The 27185-nt window shown below is 38.4% G+C and overlaps 1 protein-coding gene across 2 annotated transcripts in view; it reads left to right on the top strand.

Moving 5' to 3' along the window:
- Window positions 1-396: 396 nt before the first annotated feature.
- Window positions 397-27185, top strand: part of ETNK1 (ethanolamine kinase 1) — a 33995-nt gene continuing 7206 nt past the window's right edge. The window contains exons 1-7 of one of the 2 annotated variants that reach the window (XM_074826391.1): window positions 397-670; window positions 12456-12568; window positions 13412-13552; window positions 15085-15227; window positions 21738-21821; window positions 23492-23652; window positions 26225-26298. In XM_074826391.1, coding sequence (XP_074682492.1) covers window positions 515-670; window positions 12456-12568; window positions 13412-13552; window positions 15085-15227; window positions 21738-21821; window positions 23492-23652; window positions 26225-26298 — 872 coding nt within the window. In that variant the 5' untranslated portion in view covers window positions 397-514. Of the gene's footprint in view, window positions 671-12308; window positions 12569-13411; window positions 13553-15084; window positions 15228-21737; window positions 21822-23491; window positions 23653-26224; window positions 26299-27185 lie in introns of both variants that reach the window. The other variant, XM_074826390.1, reaches the window with a different exon arrangement.

Below are 27185 nucleotides of genomic sequence, written 5' to 3'. Positions count from 1 at the left end.
AGGTGGTTAGCAGGTGTACACCCCGCAGGGGAACGGCGGAAGCAAAAGGGGGTGTGACGAAGGCTGGCGCAGAAACTAAAGACAAAAATTAACTACGGCAGGTAACTCAAAGCCCGATTAAAGTCAGCCATCCGCCCGACAATTGCCTGGACGCCGCGGCGGCAGCTGCCGGCTGCATTCCTTCAGGCCCCGCTCGCCCGGTTGGGCGCCGCTCCCCCTCCGCAGCCACGAGGAGCTTTTGTTAATCACCCCGCCGGCTGCCTCGGAGCGGCGGGCCGGGGGGGGGGGGTGCTGCGGGCGGGCGGGCAGGTGAGGGGCGCCGGGGAGGCGGTGGGCGGGGCGCAGCAGGCCCCGCCCTCTCCCAGGCTGCTCCGCGCCGCAGTCGGGGGAGGTGGAGCCGCTTTATCGAGAGCCGAAGTGGAAATTTCCCCCTCAGTTGCCGGCTCCGCCACGGAGGAGACGTCAGCGAGAGTCGCCTACCTTTGTCGCCCCGTGCTGCCTCCCGCCCGCCACCATGTCCAACTACATCCACGTCCCGCCCGGCTCCCCGGAGGTGCCCAAGCTGGACATCACTGTCAGCGAGCGGGAGGGGCCCGGCTACCGCCCGGGCGCCCTGCAGCTCCTGCGCCGCCTGCGGCCCCACTGGAGACCCGAGGAGGTGACGCTGCAGGTACGGGGGAGGCCGGGCGTGTCGCGGGGCCTGCGCGCGGGTCCCCGGCGGGGGATGCGGCAGCCTGAGCTTGGGGAGGGAGGGAAGGCGGAGAGGAAGGAAGGAAGGGGGGAGGGCGAGCGGCCATTGTGCAGGGGAGCTGCCGCCTCGCTTCCTTCCCCTCCCCCTCGCTCTCCACACGCAGCCCCCTGCGCTGAGCCCCATTTGCCAAGCAGTCTGGCGGCGAGGCGTGTCAGCGCGGCAGCATCCCCGGCCCCGCCCCGCACACCCCCCCCCCCACCCGCTCCTTCCCCTTTACTCGCTTTCCTCTTCCTCCCTTCGTGCCCTCCCCGCTGAAACTTGGCTCCCCCCGTTAGCGGAGGGCAGCAGCTCTTCTCCCCGCGCTGGGCAGGCGGCACCGCCGCACGCACGGCACCCGCTGCTGGCCCGGGGGCCGAGGGCTGCGGCGTCGGCGGGGGGAAGGGGAAGGGCCCCCGTGAGCTTCGCCCGCGCCGGGTCGGTGCTGAGCAGGGCGTGTTCGTTACGCGTGGGGAACTTCACCCCTCTCCGGGGAAGAGGAAAGGCAGCCGGCCCAGGGAGGAGGGGGCGGCCGGCTGCCGCCGTGCGCGGAGCGGGGCGGGGCGGCCCTGAGGTAACGGCGCCGGGCCGCCGCGCGGGGCTGGGGCGCTCGCCCGGGTGCCATCGGCGGTGGGGCCCTTGGCGTGCCCCCCTCCCCTCCTTCCCACGTAATAAATAAACACATGCCTTGGATTCGCTGCGGGGATCAGTTTTAGGCTGACGGTATCTCGATAAGTATCAGCCCCGTTAACGTCCTGGTTTGCAAGGCACAGCTCTCCCCGCTCAGTCTCTGGTGTTCTCTAGGTGAGCAATCGTTCGTATTTATGACGAGTCATCTGCTGGAGGATTGGCTGCTTTTGTGCTTCCAGAATATACTTAACCTGGCCCCGTACAAGCCTTCGGTCAATTTACCTAGCTAAAATAGCAGTTCAGTTGCAGCCTGTGTTTAGTTGAGTGTTTTATTACATGCTGTTAAACTGTGATATTCAGCAGGTATTAATATGTGCAAATGACTTATGTTAGTGAAGTTCCTCTGAAGAGAGCTGCTGGAACTAATCTGTATAGAAAAACTGAGCACATTGAGGTAATAGTACACAAATTGACTGAAATTTTGTGAAGTTTCTTGGTAGAAAAAGAAACTTGGTGCATGCCAGTCCAGTTAGTATGATAATAAAGCTAATGATGCTTTTCTAGGTAATTTCTTTGATGGCAGTAGCCACAAGTTAAGCACAGCCCCAACATCTTGAGGTGCAATGAAAATAGCTTTACAACATGTAATACTAAACAGAGTTCATAGAATATCTCGAGTTGGAAGGGACCCATAAGGATCATCAAGTCCAACTCCTTGCAGAACTATCTAAAGTTAAACATGTTTATGTTCTTCTAGTTCTCTGATGAGGGTGATTCTCAACAGGTTATTTTTCTTTCTTTCATGCAGGAATGCTCATAAATGAAATCAAAACGTTTTCTTAAGGTGGGATGACAGTAACATTTTGGGAAAGTTCTGGTAGTTTTAAGGAAAAAAAAATGCTGCTTCCTTCCTCCCTCTTCGGAAGAAGAAATTAACAGAATAAAACCCACCAGTACTGTCGGTGTGGAACAGGGACTCATTTGACTGGTCATGCAATAGTGAAGTAATAGACTACCGTCTGTGGCTAGAGGTCCTGTCTAAAAATTGTCAGAGTTTTGTTTCAACGAAGTTACTTTTACGACCAAAACTTTCCAACTCACTCTTTTTCCTTTTGCTTCTTTTGAACAGCAGGAGAACATCCTATTCATGAAGCTCTTCAGTGGCCTTTTATTTTTAACTCTTTACTCTGTGTTTAAACTGCTGTGTGTACAAAACAAGCAAGAATGCGTGTGATTTGAAACTAGTTGTATTGCCATCATTGCTGCTGCAGTCTGTTACAAATGCATCACATACAGTAAGATGCTGAAAGATTACTGCTTTTAAGAAGGGGGAGTGAAGGTCTGCTTTATAGTCCCCTCATTAGAAGGGCATGTATTTATGAGGGAGATGAAAATGAAAATCATGTATTGTATGGAAAATATGCTTGACTGATCTGAAACAGCTACATGATAGCGAAGTGCACAAACCATTGACAGGTCGAAGGAACTGCTACTTCCTCTGTTGAACTCTGTTGTTAGCTACCTTTGCTCTTAGTACTTCTTGGCTCAAAACAATTAGCAGGAAATTGAAGAGTCCAGAGTTTGACTTAAAAAAATTAATTAACTTCTCTTTCAAAAATTTAGTTGTGTCAAATTGTCTAGTCAGCTAAACAATTTTGAAACAGTGTAGCTAGAAAATGTTAATGCTTAATCCTCACTTTCTGTGAGATTTACAGGTATCTAAAATGATGAATATATTTTAACTTCTTTAATTATTTTGTATCATAGCATAGAACATAAGTGGTAGGACAGAGGATGAAAGTAATTTAAATCTTCAGTGCTTAAATTGCTTTTTTATTGCATTATTTATTAGAAAGTCTGTAGAATCCATAACCTTTCCAATTATTTGCTGAATCACAAGCAGCTCTCCTGTAATGTATCTCCTCTATCTCAAGTTATACGTGAATGTTATCACTACAGAACAGTACAAATTTACATTGGTAAGGAGAGACAAAATTTTCCTGATCTTCATGTAGATACTTTGTGCAGTTGTCATCTGAGAATGTACTAGGAGCTGCCTAGAACTGGGTGTTATATTTTCTAGCTCTTAAATTTCTGGGGTTTGCTTTCTCTGCTTTACAGTAATACAAAGCTGCGCCATTAAAACAAATCTCTGCTTTTTTGCAGTAGTCGTTTTTGATTCTGTAACAGCTGATTTTAGTAATAATACTGGAGAGTAGTTCAGGTTGGAAGGGCTCTCTGGAGGCCTGTCTTCCAACTTCCTGCTGAAAAGCTCGCTACTTGCTAAATTCAGAAATTGGCTGTGGTGAACATGAGAAACAGGGCTTTTTTTATTTCATAAACAAAAATGCTCTTCAAAACTCAATGAAACCCTGTTTTGAGTTAGTAAGCAGCTTGAACTGTGACAGTGGGCATTTCAATTTTTATATTCTGGACAGTTCTTTACTGAAATGGAGAAGCTTAATTGTTTTGAACCTTTTGTCTTAAAAAGGTTGCATCACCCTTCCTAATGTAAAAACACAATTGTGGTTTGGAATCTGTTGCCCACCTTAAGAATTTTCTGGTTTGCTTTTATGGAGATCCATTTGTGCTAGTATTTGAAGGAGGGTCGGTGTTTGGTTACAGTACGTTTCATTAAGTGCAGATTCGGGATTCTTTTATCCTGTGACCTACATTATCTACATCTTACAGGTCTGGTCATAATGAAGGATTCAGCAGGTTAATACATAATTACCTCTTTGCAGTGTAATGTTATGGTGCAGGAGAAAACAGTCTGTGTTTCTTTAAATTCTAAAGTAATCCTTAACATTAATAATAAAGGCTGCTTGTTTTTTACTGCTGAAAAGGCTAAATATTAATAGTGTTAATTTACACAATTTGGATAGACAAGCATGATATCTTGTGTGTGAAAAAAAATTCAGCTGCAAAATCATTCAGAGAATGATAAAAATGATATGCTAGCAAACAGCACTCTTGTCTTGGCCCAAACCTGAGGAGAGATGAACAAAAAAAAGATCAGTTTTGCAAAGGCAATCAAATTCTTCAAGAGTACAGTGTACCCGGCCCCCCCCCCCCCCCCCCCCCCCAATCATCTCCTAAGTGTGATTAAGTTTGGGGTTTTTTTATTCTCTGAAATAATCAGAGCTTGCTTGTTTTCTGGTACTGTGTCTTTGTCGGCAAGATGTACGTGCCTTTGCGTTTATTAACACTTTGCATGACTTTACTACTGCAGCATTTTATAAATCTTTCCAAAAATTGATTTCTCTAGCTATGAAATACGAACATACAAGACAGAGCCATGCTTATAAAGAATTTTTCTTTCACCAGCAAAACAAACCCACCCCCCTTGGGTTTTTTTACATACCAGGTCAACTTTTCTCCCTGTGTCTTTGCTTTTTCTTCCTGACTTGCGCTCAGTAGGTTTTCAGGCAGTATTTTCTGGCTGCTGTTCTAATTTCTTTGTTTGTGTCGTACTTGGTATTTTCTTTACAACAAACTATGATTAGGTTCAGATTTCTGAACGAGTTAAAGTATTTCACAGTTTATTTAAACAGATTGTGTGGGATGTAAAGCATTGAAATAATTGAATGGTAACAGAAAATATAGTCTCTGTGAAAGAAAACTAAACTTTTTATTTTGTATCTCAGTGTCATTACATTTTTCAAGAGGTTTTTTTATTGCTTAGCTGTTTTTGGGATGTGGTGCTCTTCAGAAGTGTGAAAGTAGTTGCTTTGTAAAGAGGACTGAGTTCACAGATTAACATCATGAAGCGGTGAGATCTCTAAACAGAGAAGTGATGAGTGAAGGAAAGGATTAGAAAAGTAAAGAGTTGCAGAATGGGCTGCATTGCTGATGTGTTGTGGAAAAACTGTAATTTGAGGTGTGCCTTGAATGCAGTGTCACAGTAAGTGAGAAATGTAGGCAGTATTAGATGTCATTTGAGGCTGGGTTGGTTTCTCCATTGTTATTAAACTTCTCATGAAGCTTGATAATCTCAGTCCTTTGTTGTAAAGGGGTTTTGTGGTATCAATGGGTGGGGGAGCAATCCTGCATATGGTGATGTTTTCTGTAATTGATGTGCCACATCACAGTGCATGATGTAGTCCAGTTGTGGGTGATATAGGTGTGTTTGTATTGATCACTCTGCTTCTAATTACAGAGAACCCATATTTGCTTATGCACAGCTTGGGTCTGGCTATGTAATGGCCTATAACTTATGCTGTGAACTTCTAACATTGGAAAGAAAGGTAGCCATCTAAGATGTTTTAGTTCCCCCCTCCCCCAACAGTTACATGGCCATTTCATGTCAACATTTTCCAGGGGGAGGAGCAGGAAATTAATTCTTCGAGTTAGAAAAGAAATCTAAGATTTTATTGTTAGATTTAGGTTTTTTTTTTGTTTATCAGTGTTTTCATCAGTATCACAAAATCTGTAAAAAGATCTAAAACAATTTACCCCTTTAAAAGTCTTAACTAGTTACCTGATGTTGACTGTTTTCGGGTAGGAGAATGTTCTTCAGAAACAAGATGAAAAAGATGTAATTTCTCTTTGGGGTTTTCTTCTGACATAAACAAAAAAAAGCTTTTTCATCTTGTCACACATTTAGATCAGAACCAGTCCTTGCAAGGGGTGACATATCTGTAGCATTTTATAATAGACTATTGAATGTAATTTTAAATGGTGTTTATATGGAGAATATGGAGGATGTGAAACTTCAGTTAAGACCTTAAGAAATAAACAAACCACACACCATGGTCACTGAGTTCTTCCTTGGGACTGCAGAATTGATTGCTTGGTAGCCAAAAAAATGCTTAAGTGATATTATATAGCATAGGTAGTGGTGGTATTGCTGTCTCTATGCTGCTGTCAGGGCAGAGCACCCCAAGAGTTCAGTAGAAAACTGTTAGTTCAGCCTGTGGCCAAACTTACTGTAGAGTGGTGCCATTAACTTACTGGCTCCCTGCTAACTTTGGTACTTTTTAACACCAAATGGTGGTCTTTGTGATCATGTGGCCACCAAAATCCTGTAGACAGTGGCTTTCACCTGCTGATCATAATGATCTACAGGATATGGCTCCAGAGCCTGGAGACCTTTGAATGATATTTCTCATAAGGTATGCTGAACATGAGAATTTACCAAAGGCCTGCATTTTCCAGTAGTTGTACTTTGTCCTTTTATAAATAGCTACAGAAAGATGGAGAAATAACTAGCCTTGTTTCAAGAAATTAAATTCTCGATAGATACTTGTAGGATAGATACTTGTAGGTGTGCCAGATAGACTATATTTTTCCAGAAAAAATGAATTTACATCTTACAATATAAACTTGAAGTTTTGTGAGCATTAAAGAAACACGTATTAAAAGTCTATTCTGTTCTGGAGATTTTGGTGTGCAGTCCCTACTTACTTATGTTGAAACTTCACTGTTCTGTTTCTACAGCAGTACAATACTGCTTTCTGTATTTCTTCTCTTATAGATGTAATAAGTTTAGAAGGAAAAAATCTGCTTGGTTTTACATCTCTTCTGTGAGTGATAAGTGAGTGATAAGTGCTTTCTACTTTGTCCTGTGATGCTATTTCTGCCTGTTCATTCTTGTTACATGTGATGGTAATTTTGTTCTCATTCTTTTGAACACCTGGAACAATAGGATCAGATATAAGCTTTTATTGAACTACCTGCTTATGAGATGGGAACATATCCATCACATGCCCTTTTCAGGAATCTAATAACCTGATCATTGCTAATAAGAAAAGGATAAACTGTCTCAAAGATGCTTCATGTCTTGGTTGAGTTTTCTCTGCTCTTCCTGGACTCACTTGGCCTGTCTTGTTTCTACCATGTGCTGCTTTCTGAGACTGCATTTGAGTAACTCAGGCTTATTTGTAGCTTTCTCACTTTCACTCAGCATTTCAGTAAACAGTTTTGATTTGTTCCCAAGAGCTAGAAAGCCTTGACTTCAAGCTAGGTTTCAGACTGGATTGTGGGCCAGTGTAACTACTACTTCAGAAATGTGATAAGCACATATTGCAATAATTAAATTTTTGCAGATTACAAGAGTACCGGAATCTTGCTGCTGGATTTTTTTATGCATTACATCATGTTCTTGACTTCTGTTGGGTCTCTGTGTTTTTTTATTTATTTCCAGAATTGTCTACCTGTCATTCGCAACATTCTGTAGATTCTTCCATCTTCCTCCATATGGTCTTGAGAGTTTACTGACTTATCTGTGTCATCAGAGTCCATTCTCTGTTTATGCTGCTCAACTGATGCTTTTGTTATAGAACTCCTATTTTGCTCTGCTACATCTCAGGTTACGTTTCAGACAAGGCATTCTAAGCTGGTTCTTTAAGTGCTACAGTAAAGGCTTTCTGAATAAAAGAATGAAGTATTATTTTCTTTTGCTGGTAGAAAACATTAGATGTTTTCTCATGATGGAATATGGAAAATGTCTACTCTGAATAATGTTATTAGAAGAGTAAGCAAACCCTTCTGCCTTTTTAAGAGGCAATAGCTAAAATGTTCCTTGGTGTAATAATTACTTATAGCAGCATGTTACAAATAGGAACTCTAATTTTTGTTAGCATCTAAATTATCAGTTGAGCGAGTCCAATTTCCTTGTTGTAGACTTCTTTTTATTAACATTAATGAGACCTGTTTTAAAGGGATAGTAGACCTGTGCAGTATGACAAAAGCTGTACAGTGGCTAGAAGCTTCTGTTCAACAGCATAAGCAAGTCAAATTCTTACTGTTTCTTTGCATCATCACTACTTAATGTCTTGGTTTTTGTCATATTGCTATTTCCGATTACTTTAGAGCTTTGTCTTAGTACAATTTTGTATGGAGAGAAAGGCAAGCTTCTTTAAATGATTACTTTATAAGCGGTAAAAAATGCTAGCACAGGTTCCAGTGATTTGAAGTAGTGCTCTTGTATGTTAGGAATTACTGCCTATTTTGTTTGTCGCCATTGCCATTTGATAAAGACAATAGACTTTTCCTTCAGAGGGAGTAGTGAATTTTATACTTAATGTTTTTGATCTTTCTTAGTTCAACAGAACTTTCACTTTTCTTTTGGCCCTGCAATGACAGGGTAAGAGCTTTTTCTAGTGCTACATGCCATAAGTTTTCATTTAAGTATAGCAGACAAGATACTTTTAAACTTGATTGACAGCTTAACACAAATCACTTCTGCAAAAGTGCTTTTTAAACTTTTAAATGAGTAAATTGTTTTTCAATGTTAAAATGTATGAGAATCAGTACTTCTATATTGATTAGCCGTATTAGTCCTGTGTCCTGTTCTCCGCTCCCCAGTATGATAAAGGTATGTGCTTACTGGAGCAAGTCCAGCAAAGGGCCATGAAGATGACTGAGGGACTGGAGCATCTTTCATATGAGGAGAGGCTGGCATTGTTTGACCTGGAAAAAAGAGGGCTTGTAGGGATCTTATAAATATTTGTAAATACCTGCTGGGAGGGAATGAAGAGGGAGCCAGACTCTTCTCTGTGCCCAGTGCCAGGCAAGGCAATGGGCGCAAAATAAAACACACGTGTAATTCTACTTGAACCCAAGAAAACACTTTTTTTTTTACTGTGAGAGTGGTCAAACACTGAAACAGGTTGCCCAAACAGGTTGTAAAGTCTCCAGAATTTCTGGAGATTTCACTAGATACTGTCCTGGGCAATTAGTTCTAGTTGGTCCTATTTGAGCAGAGATTGAATTAGATGATCACAGGAGGTCCCTTCTGATGTAAATAGTTCTCTGACAATACACTTACAAGGGGGAAGGTAGTGAATGAATACATTATAATATAAAGGTGTAATTTGTGACTTACAAACCTTACTTGAAATGCATTTAAGTACTGCATGTTCAAATTAGGTAACTGCTCAAGTACATCATCCTTCTCTTGATACAGCATGTGCATTGTTGCAACAATATGCTTATGTACACAGAGAAAACTTACATCTACATAAGTATCAAGCAAAAGAATAGGATAGTGGTATTCTTTTCAATGTGAAAACCAGTGTCTATGGTGCTAAACAGTATAGTTTCCTTAGTTGCACTGATTAACTTTGTAACATTTAGTTGCTATGAAGACTATTTAAGATTTTTCATTACTTGTCACCTGTTCTGGGTGATTAAAATAATAGCTAGTAATAAGATATGTCCATAAATTGTGAAGTTTTAATTTTGAGTCAATCAAGGATGCTTTATAAGCAGGTTTATTTGAATTTGTGGTTACCTTGTGTAGATGAGAGGTATACGATTTGCTGAACCTACTTCTGCAGATTGAGTGTTTGTAACTGTTTAAGAAAATGGAGTACCTTTGTATCCTCTGCTATTCTGCATCTTTCCTTGGGAACTGAGCTATTTGTTGTTATTTGTGATAACTAAAGCTTCCCCAGTCCTTTTCTGCATTTATTGTTGAGTTTACCTCATTGCATAGGGGTGCTGAGGAAAGCAAGGTATAATACCTAAAACACAGCATCTTCCACTGTGAAAGTCTAGTCTTTTCCTAAATGGGGAGACTTGACCCAACTTCAGAATTTTTTCTTCAGGAATTAGAAAAACTGCTCCTAAGGCTTGATTTCTCTAAACCCCTGAGAGTTGGAAATAAGCTGTCACTTGTGTTTGAATGATGCTACTTTTCAAAATAAAGGCTGCCTCTTGGAGGAGAAAAAAAAAAAAAAAGTCAAAGTTTCTGAATTGCATTTTGCTTTAAAAAAACCACAAACCAAAAAACCCAAATTCCACAACAAAAAAAAAACCCAACACCCAAACTGTCCAAGATTCTGAGGAATGATGATACCTGAAGAGAAGTTGCCTGTTGTTGGTGTGTATTTTTAATAAAAGTACTTTTTCTTTAAATATTAAGGTTTAGTGTAAGATCTGAAATGCAACAGGCTGCTCCATTTGTCAGTATTTTTGTTCTGGGTCTAGGGCTTGAGGGAGAAGACATGTGGGAGGATGCATGAATGGACATCAGTAAATAAAGAATTCAAACTGTTGTCATTGAACACTAAGTATTGTAATTCTGATAAACAAGTTTAATTTTTCAGCTGATTTTTCCAAGTTCTATTACAATTAGGAATTAAAAATGTCTATCCAGGGTCTTCAGGTTGCCTTTAAATAAAAGCTGCTTGCAGCTTCAAGGACCTGCATAGTTCGGAAAAGTTCTAATAAGGATGATCAGACCATACTTCCATTTGTCTCTTGTACATATGGCAGAATGAGAATTAATGATGAAAGCACTTACTAAAGAAAGGTGTTAAGTTAAACTTGAAGGATGTCCACCCAAGGGAAAACTGTGTATGCTAACCAACTTGAAGCTACTTCTGGCTGCTTGCTTGTTTTAGTAGAAGGTCCTGAAAGGAGGTTATGTGCTTTGTGGGAGAGTTTCTTCTTGTTTAATTCAGTTTTAATGAGGGTTTTGGGGGCAACAGTGGGAGAAGAGGCATGAGTGTAAACACAAAAAAAAAGTATACTTGAATATAAATTACAGTTGCTGTACAAACCTTGACTTTATAAATTTTATGTTGAAGACTGCAGGAGACTATTCAGTAGTTATGAAAAAACATTGGTGTTCTTGCTTGTGATGTTGCTTGTCACCTGAGAATGTTAATGGTTTGTCCTTCAGTCAGTTGCCTAAGAGAGTTAACATGGGTAGTGTTCATCTAGCAAGTTCTTAAGCGTTCAGTCTGAGCTGGGAGTGCAAAGAGTTTGCAAGTGCCAAACATCTGTTTTCTGAGCTGTAAAACTCCTGGATTGTAGGAGGAGATTAAGAACTGCTGTGTTACTCTTGCAGGTATTGAGCAGGATTTTAAATGCTTGACTACATGCAACTGTGACAGGCAGCCCAGTAACTGAGGGTCTAATCTGCCAGAGTTCAGCCTGTATGACTATTTTAGTCGTCATCAAATCTGAAAGGAGAAGCAGCAGTTAAGGAGTGGTTTCTTTTTTTTTCCTTTTGGTCCACCTCCCTCCCCTCCCCCCTTTCCATAGCTGGGGACTTGAAAGTATCCATACCTCCATCATTTGAAATGCAGTGAGTAGAGTGTCATTAGAGGTAAACATAATGCTCAAATAATGCTCTTTCTTTGGTAGAAAGTTATTTGCTTCAGTTCGGGCATCACTGACTAGGCTGGTCAAAGTCCAGTAAATTGCAGGGATTTAAAAATTGCGTTTCTATACACCTTAATGATAAGGACTTAAAATGCTTTTTAAATACTTAAAATGGTATGTACCAGTTACGAAATAAAATAGGAGGATAGTGGGTCTTGTGAGAAACTTTTAAATTTGGAACGGTACTTGATGCTAAAGGCTAGGGTCTTGAATTTTATGTACTGCCTCAAAGTTGCAGAGGAGCCAAAGTGACTTTAGGAATTCTTCTCAATCAGTAAAACCTCAAGGCTAGTGGGAAGTGATAACCACCAAACGTGAACTGTTTCTGACCTGAATTTTGCTTTTTAAAAGGAATAGTTTAGAACTTCAGCAGTATCTTTTACTAGTTGTGCACTGATCAGCAAATACTGAAATTCTGAAGTGCATCAGAATTGTTTTTGTTTTCATGCTACCTGTATTCATGGCTGGTTTTTTTACTGGTTTAGGATTGCTGCCTTGTTGGAGCTTTGATTTCGGCCACTTCAATCCATTTTCAGAGTGGTTATGTGGAAACTCATTTTACATTATTGAGCTTTCAGTTATTGCCACTTAAATGTAGTATTTCTGTAGTTCACTGGAGCATGTTTTCATATTTTCTTCTTTTTTCATGTGTAACTGGCAAAAATCCTTGCAATTTTCTTCACGATTTTCCAGTATCTTAAAGATTTCTTTTGTTAATGCTCAATCTAATAAACATTTGTGTTTTGTGAACTAAAGAATAACCCTGCATGCTTTCCTGCACATCGAAAATGCAGATGCAGATCTGAGTTGTTTATGTATTGTTTTTACTTTTCAGCTGTTCACCGATGGAATCACCAATAAATTAATTGGCTGCTATGTGGGTGACATAACAGATGATGTCGTTCTAGTTAGGATCTATGGAAATAAGACAGAGCTCTTAGTAGATCGAGATGAGGAGGTGAAGAGTTTCCGTGTGTTGCAGGCTCATGGCTGTGCCCCTCAACTATACTGTACTTTCAATAATGGCCTGTGCTATGAGTTCATGCAGGGAGAAGCACTGGATCCAGAGCATGTATGCAATCCAGATATTTTCAGGTAAGGTTTTTATTTTTTTACTTTATTATTATTATTTCATTATTCAAGTTCTATGATGCATTTATGATTTTCTGTCAAGCACAAGGGATCTCAGGCTTGGTTTATGAGCAGGCAGAAAAGAAATATTACTATAAGCCTGCAGTAAGTTGATGTTCACACTCTTGACTGTCCTCTATCTTAGTTACTAGGGTATTTCAGTCTGAACAAATGATCCTTGTTGCCTCCCCAGAAGGCTATATATTTACTCATTAGAGGTCTGCTTATTGTGAGTATTTAACACTTGCACATTACTATTAGGGAGATCATTTAACATGATGGAGTTGGAGGGGGCTGCACTTGACTAAAGCAAGTACTCCTAGCTCTGTTTCTAATACATTCCTTTTGTGAATAGGTTCAAGGTGTAGTCTTCCATTGAGACATAATTTTTTGAACTATTAGCAGTGAACAGAAAGTGCTGATGTCTTAAGATTTTAGTTTTTCATGTATGCACTGAAATGTATTTGCCTAACAGTGGCAGCTAATTTCAGTTAAGTCTTCTAAAGATAAGCAAGTTGAGTAGACTGTAAATACTGGTGAAGTATACATGCTGTAACTGAACTCAAATCCCTCCCACCTCTCCTCTCAAGTAGTGCTGCTAATGACCTTTTGAGTCTTGAAAGATGCTACACTATAGCTGTGCTGCTCTTGTTTAAACCCTCTTTGGATTCCCTTACTGCATTTTTTACAGTTTTTCTGTTAAATATATTGTACTTGGGTTCTCTTGTTGCTAGGAGAAATGTAACGAAGACTGTCAGATATACAGTAAATGTAACATTAATTTAAACTTTTTAAAACTTTTTTTAGACTCATTGCCAGACAGCTTGCTAAAATCCATACTATTCATGCACACAATGGATGGATCCCTAAATCTAATCTGTGGCTCAAGATGGGGAAATACTTCTCTCTTATACCCACAGAATTTGCAGATGAGGAAGTAAATAAAAGGTAGGTATTTCATTATGTGCTTTTCTGATTTCCCATTCTTTCTGCTTGAGGGCTAGAAGAATATTTAAAAAAATAGGTTTGCATTAGCACATACTGTTAAGTTTGTAAAATTTGTCATAGTCTTGTATACAGAAGTAGCTGTATATATGTCAAGTATGATAAGGAGAGTCTTTCAATTAATTTGGTATGTTGTGTATATATACATACAGCTCTTCATTTGATTGGACACTTAAATGATGGTATTTTTCTTTTACTCTTTTTAAAGAACCAAGGTCAAGTCATGTCATTCTTAAGGTAGTTGCCTCAACAGTTTTTAAGCGAACCATCAGTCTCAATCCAAGACCTATGTTCTGGCGTGAATACTGGGGTTGCAGGAGTACTGCTTGTTGTTCATTCTAACTTGCATCTCTCAGCTGTCTTAAATTTATAAACTGAACAAATATGTCCAAAATTGGGTGATGTAAAGTTAATGAAAAGCTGTTTTGGATGATGGGATGAGCTCCCAGAGTGTTTTCCAGGGGAGGAATAGGTATGCACACAGTCATTCTAGACTTGTGCTATCATGGAGTATGAATAATGGTGTCATCTGGGTTTAAGGGTTTGATTACGTTTTGTTTTCAGCATCCCAATATAGTTCTTGAGTTGTAAATCAAACTGTTTTTTTCTTAGATCTTAACAAAATAAGAAAGTATTTCCAAAGGGTTCTGGCATCAGTCACTGGAAAACTGGGATGAGAGGAACGGCAAAACTAGGAGCAATGTTTAACCTAAATAAAATTTCTGTGTTGTAATTTGAAGCTTGAGTTGAAGACAGTGTTTCTTGGAGTGGCGATCAAACTGTTAAGCTAGAACTGTAATTTGGAAGTGTTTGTATAGTATCATCAAACTTCATATCACTCAGGAAGCAGAAAAACATTCTTCATGGAACTTCTTTGAAATCACTGATGCCAACTGCACTTCCTGCTGCATTGTAATTAAAGAATGCTCTAGCAAAGTTGTTTGAATTTTTTTCTTCTACAACATAACATTCTTGAGGAAAATGAGAACTTGAGTACTTAATTGTAAGTCTAGAAGATAAAATGGCTACTTAAACATTCACTGTGACTAGAACTAGAAAGGGATGTTTCACTTCCTCTGTGTAGATACATACAGTACATGGTACTTACTGTTGTGTATTCTTGAAGGAAGTAATATTAATGTGAACAAAAAGTGAATTAAACTCATGCTACAATCCTATTAATCTTTACTCATTTAAAAATGTGCAGGATTGTACTCAAGTTCTACTCTTGATTTTTGGACTGTCATGTTTACAGCACAGATAATCTTCAGAGAATTGTTTTTTGGGGAGGATAAAGGGAAATAATTGTCAAAATTTGACTGCTGTTGTGCTAGGGGAAAGAGTTGCCCTGGTTTGGGAGAAGGTCTGTTGAACTATTTGAAATAAGAATCTAGAGGAAAATAAGTTATTACAAACGCTTGGTATGGAACACACAGTACTAAATACTAACTTTCAGACTTCTTATACCTAAAAAGGTTTTTAAGTGACATTCCAAGTCCTCAAGTTCTTCAGGAAGAGATGGCATGGATGAAGGAAAGACTGTCAAATTTAGGATCACCAGTGGTACTCTGTCACAATGACCTGTTGTGTAAGAATATTATTTACAACAAGAAACGAGGTAGGTGTTGAACTAAACAGTAAGTAGTGAGTGGCTTTGTTTATGCTCTGATTGCATTTGCTGTTATCAGTGGTGTCATTTATTGACTTGTTCAAGTGAATTCAGTTTGAGCTTTTAAGACACAATGCAATGGTAGTGATATCTGTGCAAATACAAAGTTGCTTAATTAGATAATTCTCAGCTGTATGTTACTGTAGAGAGGAAGAATGTTGGTGTTCCTTGCTTTTCTTTAATGAATTCATGAATTTGTTAATCCCTAGCCTGCCTGTATGACTAGGCTTCAAAGTATGTAATTGTTAATGTTAATTCCATTCCAGTTGAATAAAGCTTTTAGAATTGGAAAAAAAAAATCATACAAGCATAGAAAATAACCTGAAGACGTTATTTCTTATAAAATGTGTATTGTTCTGGTTTGTAATTGTGGGAAGACACTTTCATAATGAAGTATCTTAGTGATACTTAATACTACATTCAGTGACTATTTTCCGCATGACGTACATAGGCATCTTAAAGATTTCTTTTGTAAATACATACTTTATTTATACAGTTGTTGGCAATACACATCTTAGTAAAGACAAATTTTTTAATTATAATACATTTAACTCAATTTGTGTTATTAAAGAATGCCTATTAAAATCTGTAAAGCTTCTGTATAAACTTAGTTTATTTCTTGATTTTTAGTGGTTTGAGGTTCGGTTACTAAATTAATCAATTAAACAGGATATTAAAACAAAAGACAAACTTGCAACACTAAAATGGCCATCGTGCAGTAAAAATGCACAACTTTCCTCTCATTTCAAATATCTGAGCTCAGCTGAGCACAACAAATTCATCAGGTTAGATCCAGATTTTCTCTTGAAGTGAGGATGACACATTCCTTCTAGTAGCTTCATATTTGTTTGTGACAGTTTGGTAAGATCATTGGTATGTAAACCAAAAGTGTTGTGATGTAAATGACTGAATGTAGCTGAAATTTTCTCCATCAGTTATCATTGGTCTTTGACCTCTTAAGCTTATGTCCCTTAAATTCTAAATAAAAACTGACAAAGACATGCTGGAGTTGGTTCTAGTATGAAAACTGGCTGTGTATGTATAACCAATTTCTCTGTCAGATATGCACTGAATGCATGTGAATTGGGAAAACGAAGTCTTGGTGGTTTGTGTACAAGTTTCCCTCTGCGTAATACCACTTTTGAAGGGATTTGCTAGTACTTCTAGTTATATAGGTATATGCATACATATATATGTATATATCTGTACAATGCTAGTAAGATAAATTTTAAATTCTAAGAATTCAGTATCAAACTTCAGTGGTTTTAGTTTCAAGGATGGGTTATATAGTTCTGCTTAAAAAGGTGGGGGAAGCATGTAAGGTATGCAAAAAATCAGCTTGTGGTCTTACACACACTAGAATTGTGATATTGTAAAAATATATTTATTTTTGGTGTTTGTGTTCAGTGCTGAAATTACCTTCAGTTTTAGCATTCCAGAACAGACCCACTGAGGTAACAGTAATTTTTATAGTCACTTTTCATAGTAGAACCAGGCTGCAAAAAAAAATGGGAGGAATTCCTCTAAAAGGTCCACTATTGTGGTCAATAGGCTTGAAGTTCCTTACTTTTAAAACAAATGCTATATGCTTTTCTTTTTGTAAACAGAATGGAGGAAAAAACAATGCCAGCAGTGAATCACTTATGAGCAATCCTACAATAAAGAGTGTGTGAGTGCTTAGTGTTTGGGGACAGGGTGGGGAGGAGGGAGGTATGTGAAGTACTTTGACTTCAAACTAGCTGTAAATAGTTGGGAAGGGAAAGGACTTGGAAATATGAAATAAATATATTTATTGAACTTATGTTTGAATGTTGCACATGTACTGTGTTGGAAAACTTCAATCTGAATACAGCAGCTACCATTTTCATAGTAACCAAACCTCAATGCCATCTGTAGAAAGAATATTTGTCATTTGAAGGCTATTTCTTATAGTGTACTTCTTACAAAGCAAAAAATATCAATCTGTCTGTTAGTACAATCTTAAGATGAGGAAATGTGATTCTAGAAGTGGAAGCTCAGCTTTTAACTATAAAGAAACGTGTACTGCTAGAATTCTGTTTAGCAGAGCAAAAGCTTTTATTGGCATACAAATAATTTTACAAGAGCCCAGAATAGAATTTTTAAAGATATTCTTCATTAGGAATGAGATCGAATTGTGTGAAGGTAGTTAACAGCTTTGGGTGATACTGTACTCTAAATTTGTTCTTCCACCTAGAAAAGCTTCTGTGTATCAAAAAGACCATGATGACCCTTAACTGGAATTAAAAGAGAATTGGTCTTCTAGATTAACTACTTCTCTTTTTTTGGTGCCAGCTTCTGAAAAACCAGATAAACACTACCAGCTTTGCACAGACTTTATTGAGGAGAAAAGCACACCTCCTTTATTGGTTTTAGCAATACTGTATTTATTATGTTGTTTGTGAATGCTTAATTTGCACATTTACTGGGCACAGGGTGGGTGTGTGTATGCATGTAAGCTACAGACTATCAGTAGCTACCAGGACTCCTGTCCAATGCAGTTAGAATGATTATGGCTTGTCCCAGTGTTTTACTTTAGATTTGTCCTCTGCATTAAATTCATGTTACGTTTTCAGAATTGAAAGAAAAATCATGGTTGTGCTGCATACTGCTTTTAAAAAGAATCAGGCTCATGTCCTTAAATTTTATTTGACACTGGAGTAACATGTTGAGTGCTAGCTTCACTTAATGGAGTTTCACTCATCTCATTTGAATTTGTTCATACTGTGGCTGTGAGAACTCTTGCCTCTTGCTGTTTTGTTAATGTCCGTTTTTCAATCACTCAGGATATGAAAATTTGCAAGTGTTAACTTTACATAACTTATAATTATCAGTGTCATCTACTCTTTGAAGGCTGTAACTCAGCTTCACGTTGCTTTTAATTACAATTTGGACATCAGTGTAGTCAAAATATGCTTGATGCTTGGTACTGCTTATTTATAGACCTTGTGTTCTGATGCTCTTAAAGTTTGGGGTTGTTTTTTTCCAACATGACCTGGGAGTTACAAAAAACACCCGGTGTTTTAAGAGTGTTCAAATACTTGCTTTTTAATAAGACCAAGTATCAGTATTCTTTTGTCTGTATCTATATGTGTTCTTTTTGAATGTATTAAAATCACCTGCCAGGGAGTTAAGTGTGTAGGTAGATGGCTGGTTTTGTTCTGTTTGTTCCCTCTGCCTACCCAATGTTTTCTATGATCTTTGGTAGGAGTCTGTGGGTGCTCAGTGCTTCTGAAGACTGAGGTATGTTTAAGGCTTCTGGTTTTGATCTAAAAACCTGTTTTGTTTTGCAAAGCTGTATTGGGTATTTATAGCTAAAATTATTCTTTGGGTATAATACCCGTTTGTGAATTTTCAAGTATGTTTATAGCATAGATCGCTGTCTTTACTGAAGCTGTCTTCTAGGGCCTCAGTGGCTCACCTGATGAGCAGGATGGGACGAAACTCAGGATACATCATTCTGCTGTGATAACTACAGCTAGGACTTGCACGTCGAAAGTGCTTACCTTATTAAACCATTAAAAGTGAAGAGCAGCTAGAAAGAGAGAGCTGTTGTCACCCTCCTACCTTTCAGTTCCCCGAGGAGATCTAGCAGATGCTCTATTAACTACTACTTGATCTATTTTAAAAATTTATTTCTGGTGCATGGAACATGACGTGTATTCCATTTTGTATCTTTATGTGGTTTTTGTAGATCACATTGCATACTGTCTACACTAGGAGACCCCTGAAAGAAAAGAATGTATTTCAACTTGAAATACTTAATACTCTTGATGTCTCTGTTCCTGGTGGTTAACAGTAGCTTCTCCAGAGAGATGGTAGAGCTTAGTTTTAAATCATTTCTCACTTCAATAAAATACAGATGTTCTTAGACTACTGTCTCTTGTTGGTCTGCCTGCTCCCAGTAATATCCCAGTGATATTACTAGAAACATCATAACAAACTAGCTTCTTAACTAGTAAGCCATATCTTTTAGAAATGGCTTTCCCTATGAACTGCAGTAAATCTTAAAATGAACTTCTAATACTATAGATATTTAAACAATTAATGCAGAGTTTCTTCTTCTGAAACAAGGTAGGTGGGACATGTATGCATTACGCATTTATGAAGTGGCAAACTTAGTTTTTGCTTGCTTTTGGTTTCACAGAACTGTGCATCTTTATTTTGAGCCTTCATGCAAAAATTAAAGTTGAGTTCCACAGTAGCATGAGTCTGAAAGATTAGTGAAAACAGTTTTTCACTTTGAACTTTTGTCTTATCGAATGTGAGTTTGCTGAATTTTCTTCATCTGCTACAGATTGGATATGCCATTGTTGCTGCCTTGTGGTGCCTTGCACTGTGCTACTTGTGCACTGACTGAAGGTTTATCACATCACTTGTTCACATGCAGTTCCCCACAGGAGAGTGCCTAGTAACAGCCTCGCCTGTATCTTGTTAGATACAATTTTGTATGTAATGTTATTTATATCTGAAAGTAAGTTTTAAATGTTAGCTGTACTTAAAAATGCATAATAGCACATAGATCTGTTCAAAATGAAACTTGCACATAAAAAATGTTAAGTATTCCTTATGTTAATATTTTGCCAGCAGACTTTTACCTGCCGTGTTTGTATTTCATGGGAGGGAGGAAGAAAAAACCTCTAAATACAAACAATATTAAATGATTGGGGGGGGGGGGGGGGGGGGATCTGGAGATCAGTTGTGTAGCAGAATATTAACCAGGGTTGGGCTGTGCATTTTCACTGGCATGTAACTTAGAGGTGTTGTTTTTAAAAGTAGTACTAAAGAACCAGTGGGGAGTGCAAGCATATGAACCTGCCAGTCAAGCAGTGGCAGAAGTTAATCTGTGACAATATTATAAGATCTTGGCTGCAACTGCTGTAAAACTTCTTGTCCCTTCAGAGTTCTAGAGAACCTCAATTTTCCATTGCCAACAAGATTTTCCCGGGAGGAGCTTGCCACTTTGCAGGCCATTTTCATGTTGGTTTATTAGAGCCTAAAAGGTTGAACCTCATAACGTTGGTAAGCAGTCCTCTGTTTCGGTGAAAGTAAGGGTAAACTCAGACTTGGAGGATTGTGACTAAGCAATTTTGTGCTGTGGGGTGGTTGTTCTTAGACAAGAAGATTTATCCATCTGAAAAAATTTGTTAGTATTTCAAATACGGTAAAGATGAACTTCACAGAAAGGAACACTTCTAACAACAAAGTTGTTCTGTGATAACTTGGCCAGGACATTTATGTGGCAAAACTGTTGTATTTGATGTGTGTGATAGCCATAAAGCTTAAGGAGGCAGTATATTAGACACTTAAAATCCTTAGTCTAGGAAATACATAACATACTTTAATGTTATTCTTAAATTACTTTTTTACCTGGAGTTCTGATAATTAGCATTAGTATCTGTAAGATGTTTTAAGTCATATTAAGAAGACTGTTCATTGTAATAGAAGGAATATCTTTTTATTGAGTAAATATGCAGCTAGTCATCAAAAGAATGGTATAGAGAAGAAGGGTACAACTGAAAATTTTTCATTTCAGTTATATCCCATAGCAGTGGGAAATACAAGATTTTGCATTTTTATGTTTTAGTGCAAACAGCTCTTAAGTTAACCCATTGGTCCCTTTCTGATGTTTTTAGTAATTTTACTGGCTGGTTTCCCTTAAAATAAAAAGCTCTAGTTTAATCTATCTTGTAATGTGTTGACTCTTTGTGGTGTAGACATCCTTGAGCAGCTTCAGTGCTGTATTACCTTGAGTGAAGCATTTTCCCCAGCTTCACTATAGGTAAATGTGGTTTGGAAACATTTGGGGCTGTGGTTGCTGCTTTCAGTGCTTGTTTACATAGCGCTACATAGTTTCATAGCTTTGAGGACTTAAGGATTGTCTGGTTTCTTGAGACTAGTTTAAGCCAGCTGAAAAAAGCAACAATTAAGAATAGTCTTGGTTTGTCTGTGTGGTTGGAGGAAGCAGCAAACATCAACATGTTAAAGGAAATGTCAGGGTGTTGCAACATGTTAGCCCACTGTGGTTTCACGCTTGTGTGAGAATAAACAGGACTGTTCTTTAAGTCAGGGAAAAATTGATCTGTTATTTCTACATAAAATTTAAATAAAGGATCTTCTACTGTATTTGAAGGTAAGGGATGCCCTCATGTGGTAGAAGTTAAAATTGAAATTCTGCTATTCACAATTTAAAAATAAGAGACTTCTAAGGTCTAAGTAATTATTTAAGAGCATTTTTGAATTAATATTTTAAGGGAATCTCGTATCATAAAAATCACAGCCTTACCCTGGAATGTGTGAGTGCACACAACTGGGCACAAGTAAGACGGGTGTGTGGTTTTGTTTTGTTTTTTCCCCAAAACTTCCAAGGACACCACAGGATTAGGGCTGTGACTTCTTTTGATACGGACTCTGATGTTGCTGCTGTTGTGTCTCACATAGGTGATGTGCAGTTCATAGACTATGAGTACTCTGGATACAACTACCTGGCTTATGACATTGGAAATCACTTCAATGAATTTGCAGGTAAAAAATGGATTTCTGAGGTAAAGGGAAACTGGTTTTACAAAAAGCTCATTCTTTTTTCTTTGTTTGTCTACATACATGTATATAGCTGTTCACCTGGTGGTATCAAAATGTGTGGATGTCTCATCTTGCAGGCCAGTTATGTCCTTCTTTTGCAGCTTCGCCGAACCCAGAAATGGGAACATCATGTCCTAAGTCTTGGTACAGTTGGATAGATACAGAACTTAAAGCTTTCACAGTATCTTTCTGTGAAATGACACAGCATAGACACCCCACTGTAATGAAATACTGCATGAATGAATCTTTTACAGCATAAGTATATATTGAGAATATGCTTTCTGGTTCCACAGTTCTAAATGTCAGGCTTATGTTGTTTTTGGTGCCTTTGAATGTGTGTGCTAAGTACTTGCCCTTGAGTCATATCCTAAAATGAGAAGTAAAGGCTAAGACTGTGTGATAGGAAAAAGGTGGATTTTAGGAATAAGGTGTTGGTAGATTCATTCATTAACTAGTTAGATTTTTTCAGTGAATGCCCATTCCATTTACTACATAAGAGAAGTAACCTTGAGTGTATGCTCTGTTATTTCAGAAGATGGGGCAACAAGAAAAACCTACATACTGATTAGTATAGATGGAAAGCACAGTATGGTGAAATTAGGAGTAGGTGAAATCTACTAGTCATTGGCTCATAAACTGAATGTTAAGTCTAGGAAACTTCAAAAAATTTCAAGTGTGTACTTGGTAATTTAAGTATTTGGAAAGCAAGTTAAATTCTTTACAAAATATATTTGAGAGCTTTTGATTTTTCGTCTGGGACTTGTCAGAGTCTGACTACATCTTTAAGGAGCTAAGAACAGTAAGAAGACTAAACACACATACTTTTTTTTTTTGCCTGTGAAGAACAGCTGTGCTTCACCTCTACTATTCTCTATCCATCCAGTAACAATATGATTATTTTTCTTAAAAGCTAAATTTGAGTGATCTGACACAGGGAAGAGTTTAGGTGCTGGGGGATTGCACTCTTCATAAAATAAGACTTAAGGAGTACTTCCAGATCGTCTGGGAATGATAGCTAGTGGGAGTGAACTGTGATCTGGGCTTGGGACTCCTGGCAGACTCCGTATGGCCTGTGACTAAGCAGCTCCAGTATAGGAAGAAAAATAGACAAAAAGAGTGGTTATGGAGATAAGACTTCTAATTCTACCGATACTCTGTGGAGGAGAGGGGTAGACTTCTAATAAATTTTTCTCAAATATGTGCTTGGTTGGTGACAATATGTATGCATCAGGATTCAGCTTTGGGTATGGCTGCATACAAGTCCCTTTTCCTGTGATATGTTTGGGAGGGCTTTTGTTTCATAATGCAAGTACTTAAGGCTTCTCTCAAAGCCAAACTTGTTGAATTTCAGAATACAAGTAGAATATGTATGTGGCTGAAAACATATACAGCATAAATCTTTTTGTGATGTTGAACATTCCAATTCGTGTGTGAGAAGTTCTTCCCAACATGTAACTGATAAAGTCAGATCAAAGTAAAAACACTGATGTTTGTCCACATCAATTTGTGCGTGTGTGGGGGCGGGGAGGGAGGAATTAGTCCAGTAATGTGATTCTAACGGTTGTCTTGGACACTGTAAGGTTCTAATAGGTTGTGTGTTTTTTTTTTCCTAGGAGTAAATGAGGTAGACTACAGCCTTTATCCTAACAGAAAATTACAGGAACAATGGCTGAGATCTTACCTTGAGGCCTACAAAGAATATAAAGGATTTGGCACAGAAGTCAGTGAAAAAGAAGTTGAAGTTCTATATGTTCAAGTCAATCAGTTTGCACTGGTAAATAACAAACACTTGATTAGAATATATTAAGTGCTATAGAGCTATGGACAAATGTAACTGCCAGTTTCTTACTCTGAGTGCTGTGGCATGGAAAGAAAAACTTCCTTAGCCTGTTCTGTGGAAACTTTCTGTTATGTTGTGTGTTAAATTCTCTGTAGAATATTCCTAGTGAAAAGAGACAGTGAACATTCAGAAAAGGAGGAGGTGAGCTTAGTGAGTACTTCTACTGACTATTTATTGGTCTGGCAAGTTCCTGAGTTGGCTGGAGCTTATGGTGGGTCTGTGTTGAACTTGTGCTTGTAATGGTAAGAAGACAAAGCAAGGTAGTGCTTTATACAGATTTATAAATCTTCTGATTTTAGAAGCTCTTTTAAAATAAGATGATAAAATGTTGCTAGAGTAAATGTAGGATACTTTGATTTCTTTTTTTTTTTTTACCTCACCCCCCCTCCTTACTCTAGAGTCTTTCAGTACTACCTTAACTCTTTCCTTGCCTGCAGTGTCTCGGCAAGCAGAGAGGAGTGGCTTTTATGTTTGGTTTTGGTCACCTTAGTGGTTTAAGTTGTAGCAAAGTGCACATGTAGTCTCGTGTCATTCCCCAGAATTTTTGCCTTGTTGCAGAGTGTGAGGGCTGGCTGTGAGTCTGCTCATTGCTTTTCCTGTATCTTGTGCATTATAAGCTGTCTCCTGTCTGTCAGTCTGTCTTTCACAGAGTTTGGATGTAAAAGCTTCACTCCCTTGTTCTTTTCCTTTGAAAGGATGGAGCATGTTCAGTTTTGATCTGGCTTTGGTGCCTTGTCCTTCAAGAAAAAAACCACATCAAGTGTAATTCCTGGAGGTAGAATAAGTAGTTAAATAGGTGTGGCATTGAGTCTTTGAATGTCCTATTTATGTATACTGTTAGAAGCAGTTTGAAGATGTCTTTTTTTTCCCAAGCTTTATCTCTGTAATTTCTGGAGATACTTTACAGGTTCACATTATTTTTGTTACATTTTCTGACTAGCCCTGATCTTGTTTTGCCTGGAGGATGTGAGAGGAAACATTACTGCAAAAGTGCCTTTTACCCAATAGCTAGATAACTTTATTTCGCTTTCTCCTGAAGAATAAAATGCCAAGCTATTCATAGGAGGACTAAGGCTAAGAAGCAAGTTTGACCTTATTTCAGTACTCTTTCAGACTAATCCAAGCACACCTCTGTTACTGTAATACCTTCAGTTTTCTGGCAAAAGTGAATGGTTGCAGTGAGGTAATACATTCACATTCTAGGAAGATGATAATTAAACAAGCCCTTAAAAATACTGGCTTGTTTGCTGTTATTCTTTTAAAAATCTCTGTTATCAACTGTTACTGTTGAATTCTGCTGTCCCAGTCATTTAGGAAAGTTAGATCTGCAATTAAGCAGACTAGTGGTCTGTTTTAAAATATATAGCATTGTTTTGTCAGTTTTCAACTATGGTCATACTAATGTTTAAGAAGATAGAGTTCTGTTTAGAGAACAGCTCAAGACCTGCCTATAGACCACACACGATGCACAAATACTGCCGCTCTTGTGTCAGTTAATGTGTGAAGCCCTGCTAAGAGAAAATACAAACTAAAGTTAGTGGATGCTGGTGTACAATGCCAAACTATATGCTATCAGATGAAGTTGCCTAAACTAGATGTACAATAGGGATTCACATGTACATACAGTAGTTGCCATTTTAAGGTGTTTTCAGGCATGTGCGCATGCATGTGTCTTCTGTACGCTTCTGGTAAAGTGTAACATGCAAACTTCAGGAAGCAATTTAGGTAATTACTATAAGCTGTTATTTACTGGACAGAAGTCTGAAGTATATCGCTTATAACCTGGGTGGTCCAGAAATGTCTTTCACAAGGAGACTATCAAGCTCATGGCCATTACATGTATTTTTTTCATTTGAAGTATACTAACAAACATATCATTAATGTAATCCATAGTTTCAGTCTGAAACTGAACATAGGCCTCCAGACTGCTAATGTGGACTTGTAATGGAAGTAAGTTTGGAACAGATGAGAAATTTGTGTAAGTGCTGATGAGTTAGAGGTTCTCTTCATAGCTACAGATTGTAACTCTTCGTCCAAGTCAGTAGTGAAAGTGAGTTGTAGTTATAATGGCCTAAGGGTTATAATCAAAGATTCAAAAGGAATTTCATATTTGCACTGCAGTTGAATACTCTATGTAGAATAATACATAGATATTTAGCAGCAGTAGAAATGAGATAGTTATATTTCTGTGCATTTTTTAACATGGTGTATAGGGTTGTACAGCAGACTACTTAATAGATGACCTGTTTCATAAATGCAACATTATTTTTCTTGAAAACGGCACATGTAGAATCAGAAGGCCAATGATTTGTTCCTCCAATGGCCAGTAATTATTTCTGTAATAATTGTTTACCAATCTCTTTAGTAAAGAGATATGAAACAACTTTACAAAAAGATTGTGTTTTAAGAGTTCTCTTGTAGATAACTCTTTGTCTCCATGTGAGAATGTTTGCATGTTGGATTTTATATAATGTTAATCTTTCACTAAAAACTTTTTTTCTTTCAGGCTTCACACTTCTTTTGGGGATTGTGGGCTCTAATTCAAGCCAAATATTCCACCATTGACTTTGATTTTCTAGGGTAAGTGTGCTTGCTGCACATAATCACAGAATATGTGAGGCTGGAAAGGGATCTGTGGGGCCATCTAGTCCAGCACCCTAGCTATCAGAAACTGAGGTCTGAGCAACAGACCTGATCTATATGAGCATACTATAACTCTTAATTTTAAAGAGAAAACAAGACAGTAAAAGTTGTCTATACTTTTTGTTGCTATAAGTTCTCGAAATTAGTATGTGCCCCTGGCTAAAACACGTGGTACAACAAGGCAAGGAAGATAACTAGAGAAGTAAATGCTTCTGGGCACTGAGTGTGTTTTGTTGGAGAGACAAAGGCATAAAAGTCAAGTTGGTCTGTGTGGTGTAATATCTGTCAGATAGACATACATTTCCAACTGCAAGAGTCAAGAAATGGGGCTCTTGTACAAAAGAGCTTGTTTACCTTGCATGGAGTGTTGATCTTTTTTAAAGAGTCTTCGTAATGCCAGTGAATGTTAAGTTCTGTTGCCCAAGACACTGGCCAGTTGCATTCTGTTTCGGGTAGATGTGATGTGTGTCTTTGACATTTTTTCAAATGGTCTTTCATGGCAACAAGCAGAGGAATTCATCTCTCCATAGGGGACTGGGCAAGGTGGTAAAATTAATAGTTTAGCTTGGTAAAAGGTCTCACTTTAGAATCTTTCTCGCTTACTAAGCCAGTTTACTAGGCTTTGTTGTGTCATTTTGTAAATGAGACAAGTGTGAATGTATTCCTTCTTGTGACTATTCTCAAGTAGAAGTACTTGTTAGTAACCGCTAGATGGCAGAAAAAAACCAAGTTAAAGCATAGGTGGTAGAACTCCAAACTTGCCACTTTTGAATAAAACTTCATTCTTGCAATGATCAAGATCAGATTTCTCTGGAATTGTAGTT

This window comes from Strix aluco, chromosome 5 (genome assembly GCF_031877795.1).
Source record: "Strix aluco isolate bStrAlu1 chromosome 5, bStrAlu1.hap1, whole genome shotgun sequence".
Lineage (NCBI taxonomy): Eukaryota > Metazoa > Chordata > Aves > Strigiformes > Strigidae > Strix > Strix aluco.
Note: the sequence above shows the minus strand (reverse complement) of the source record. Positions and strands in the feature narration are given on the sequence as shown.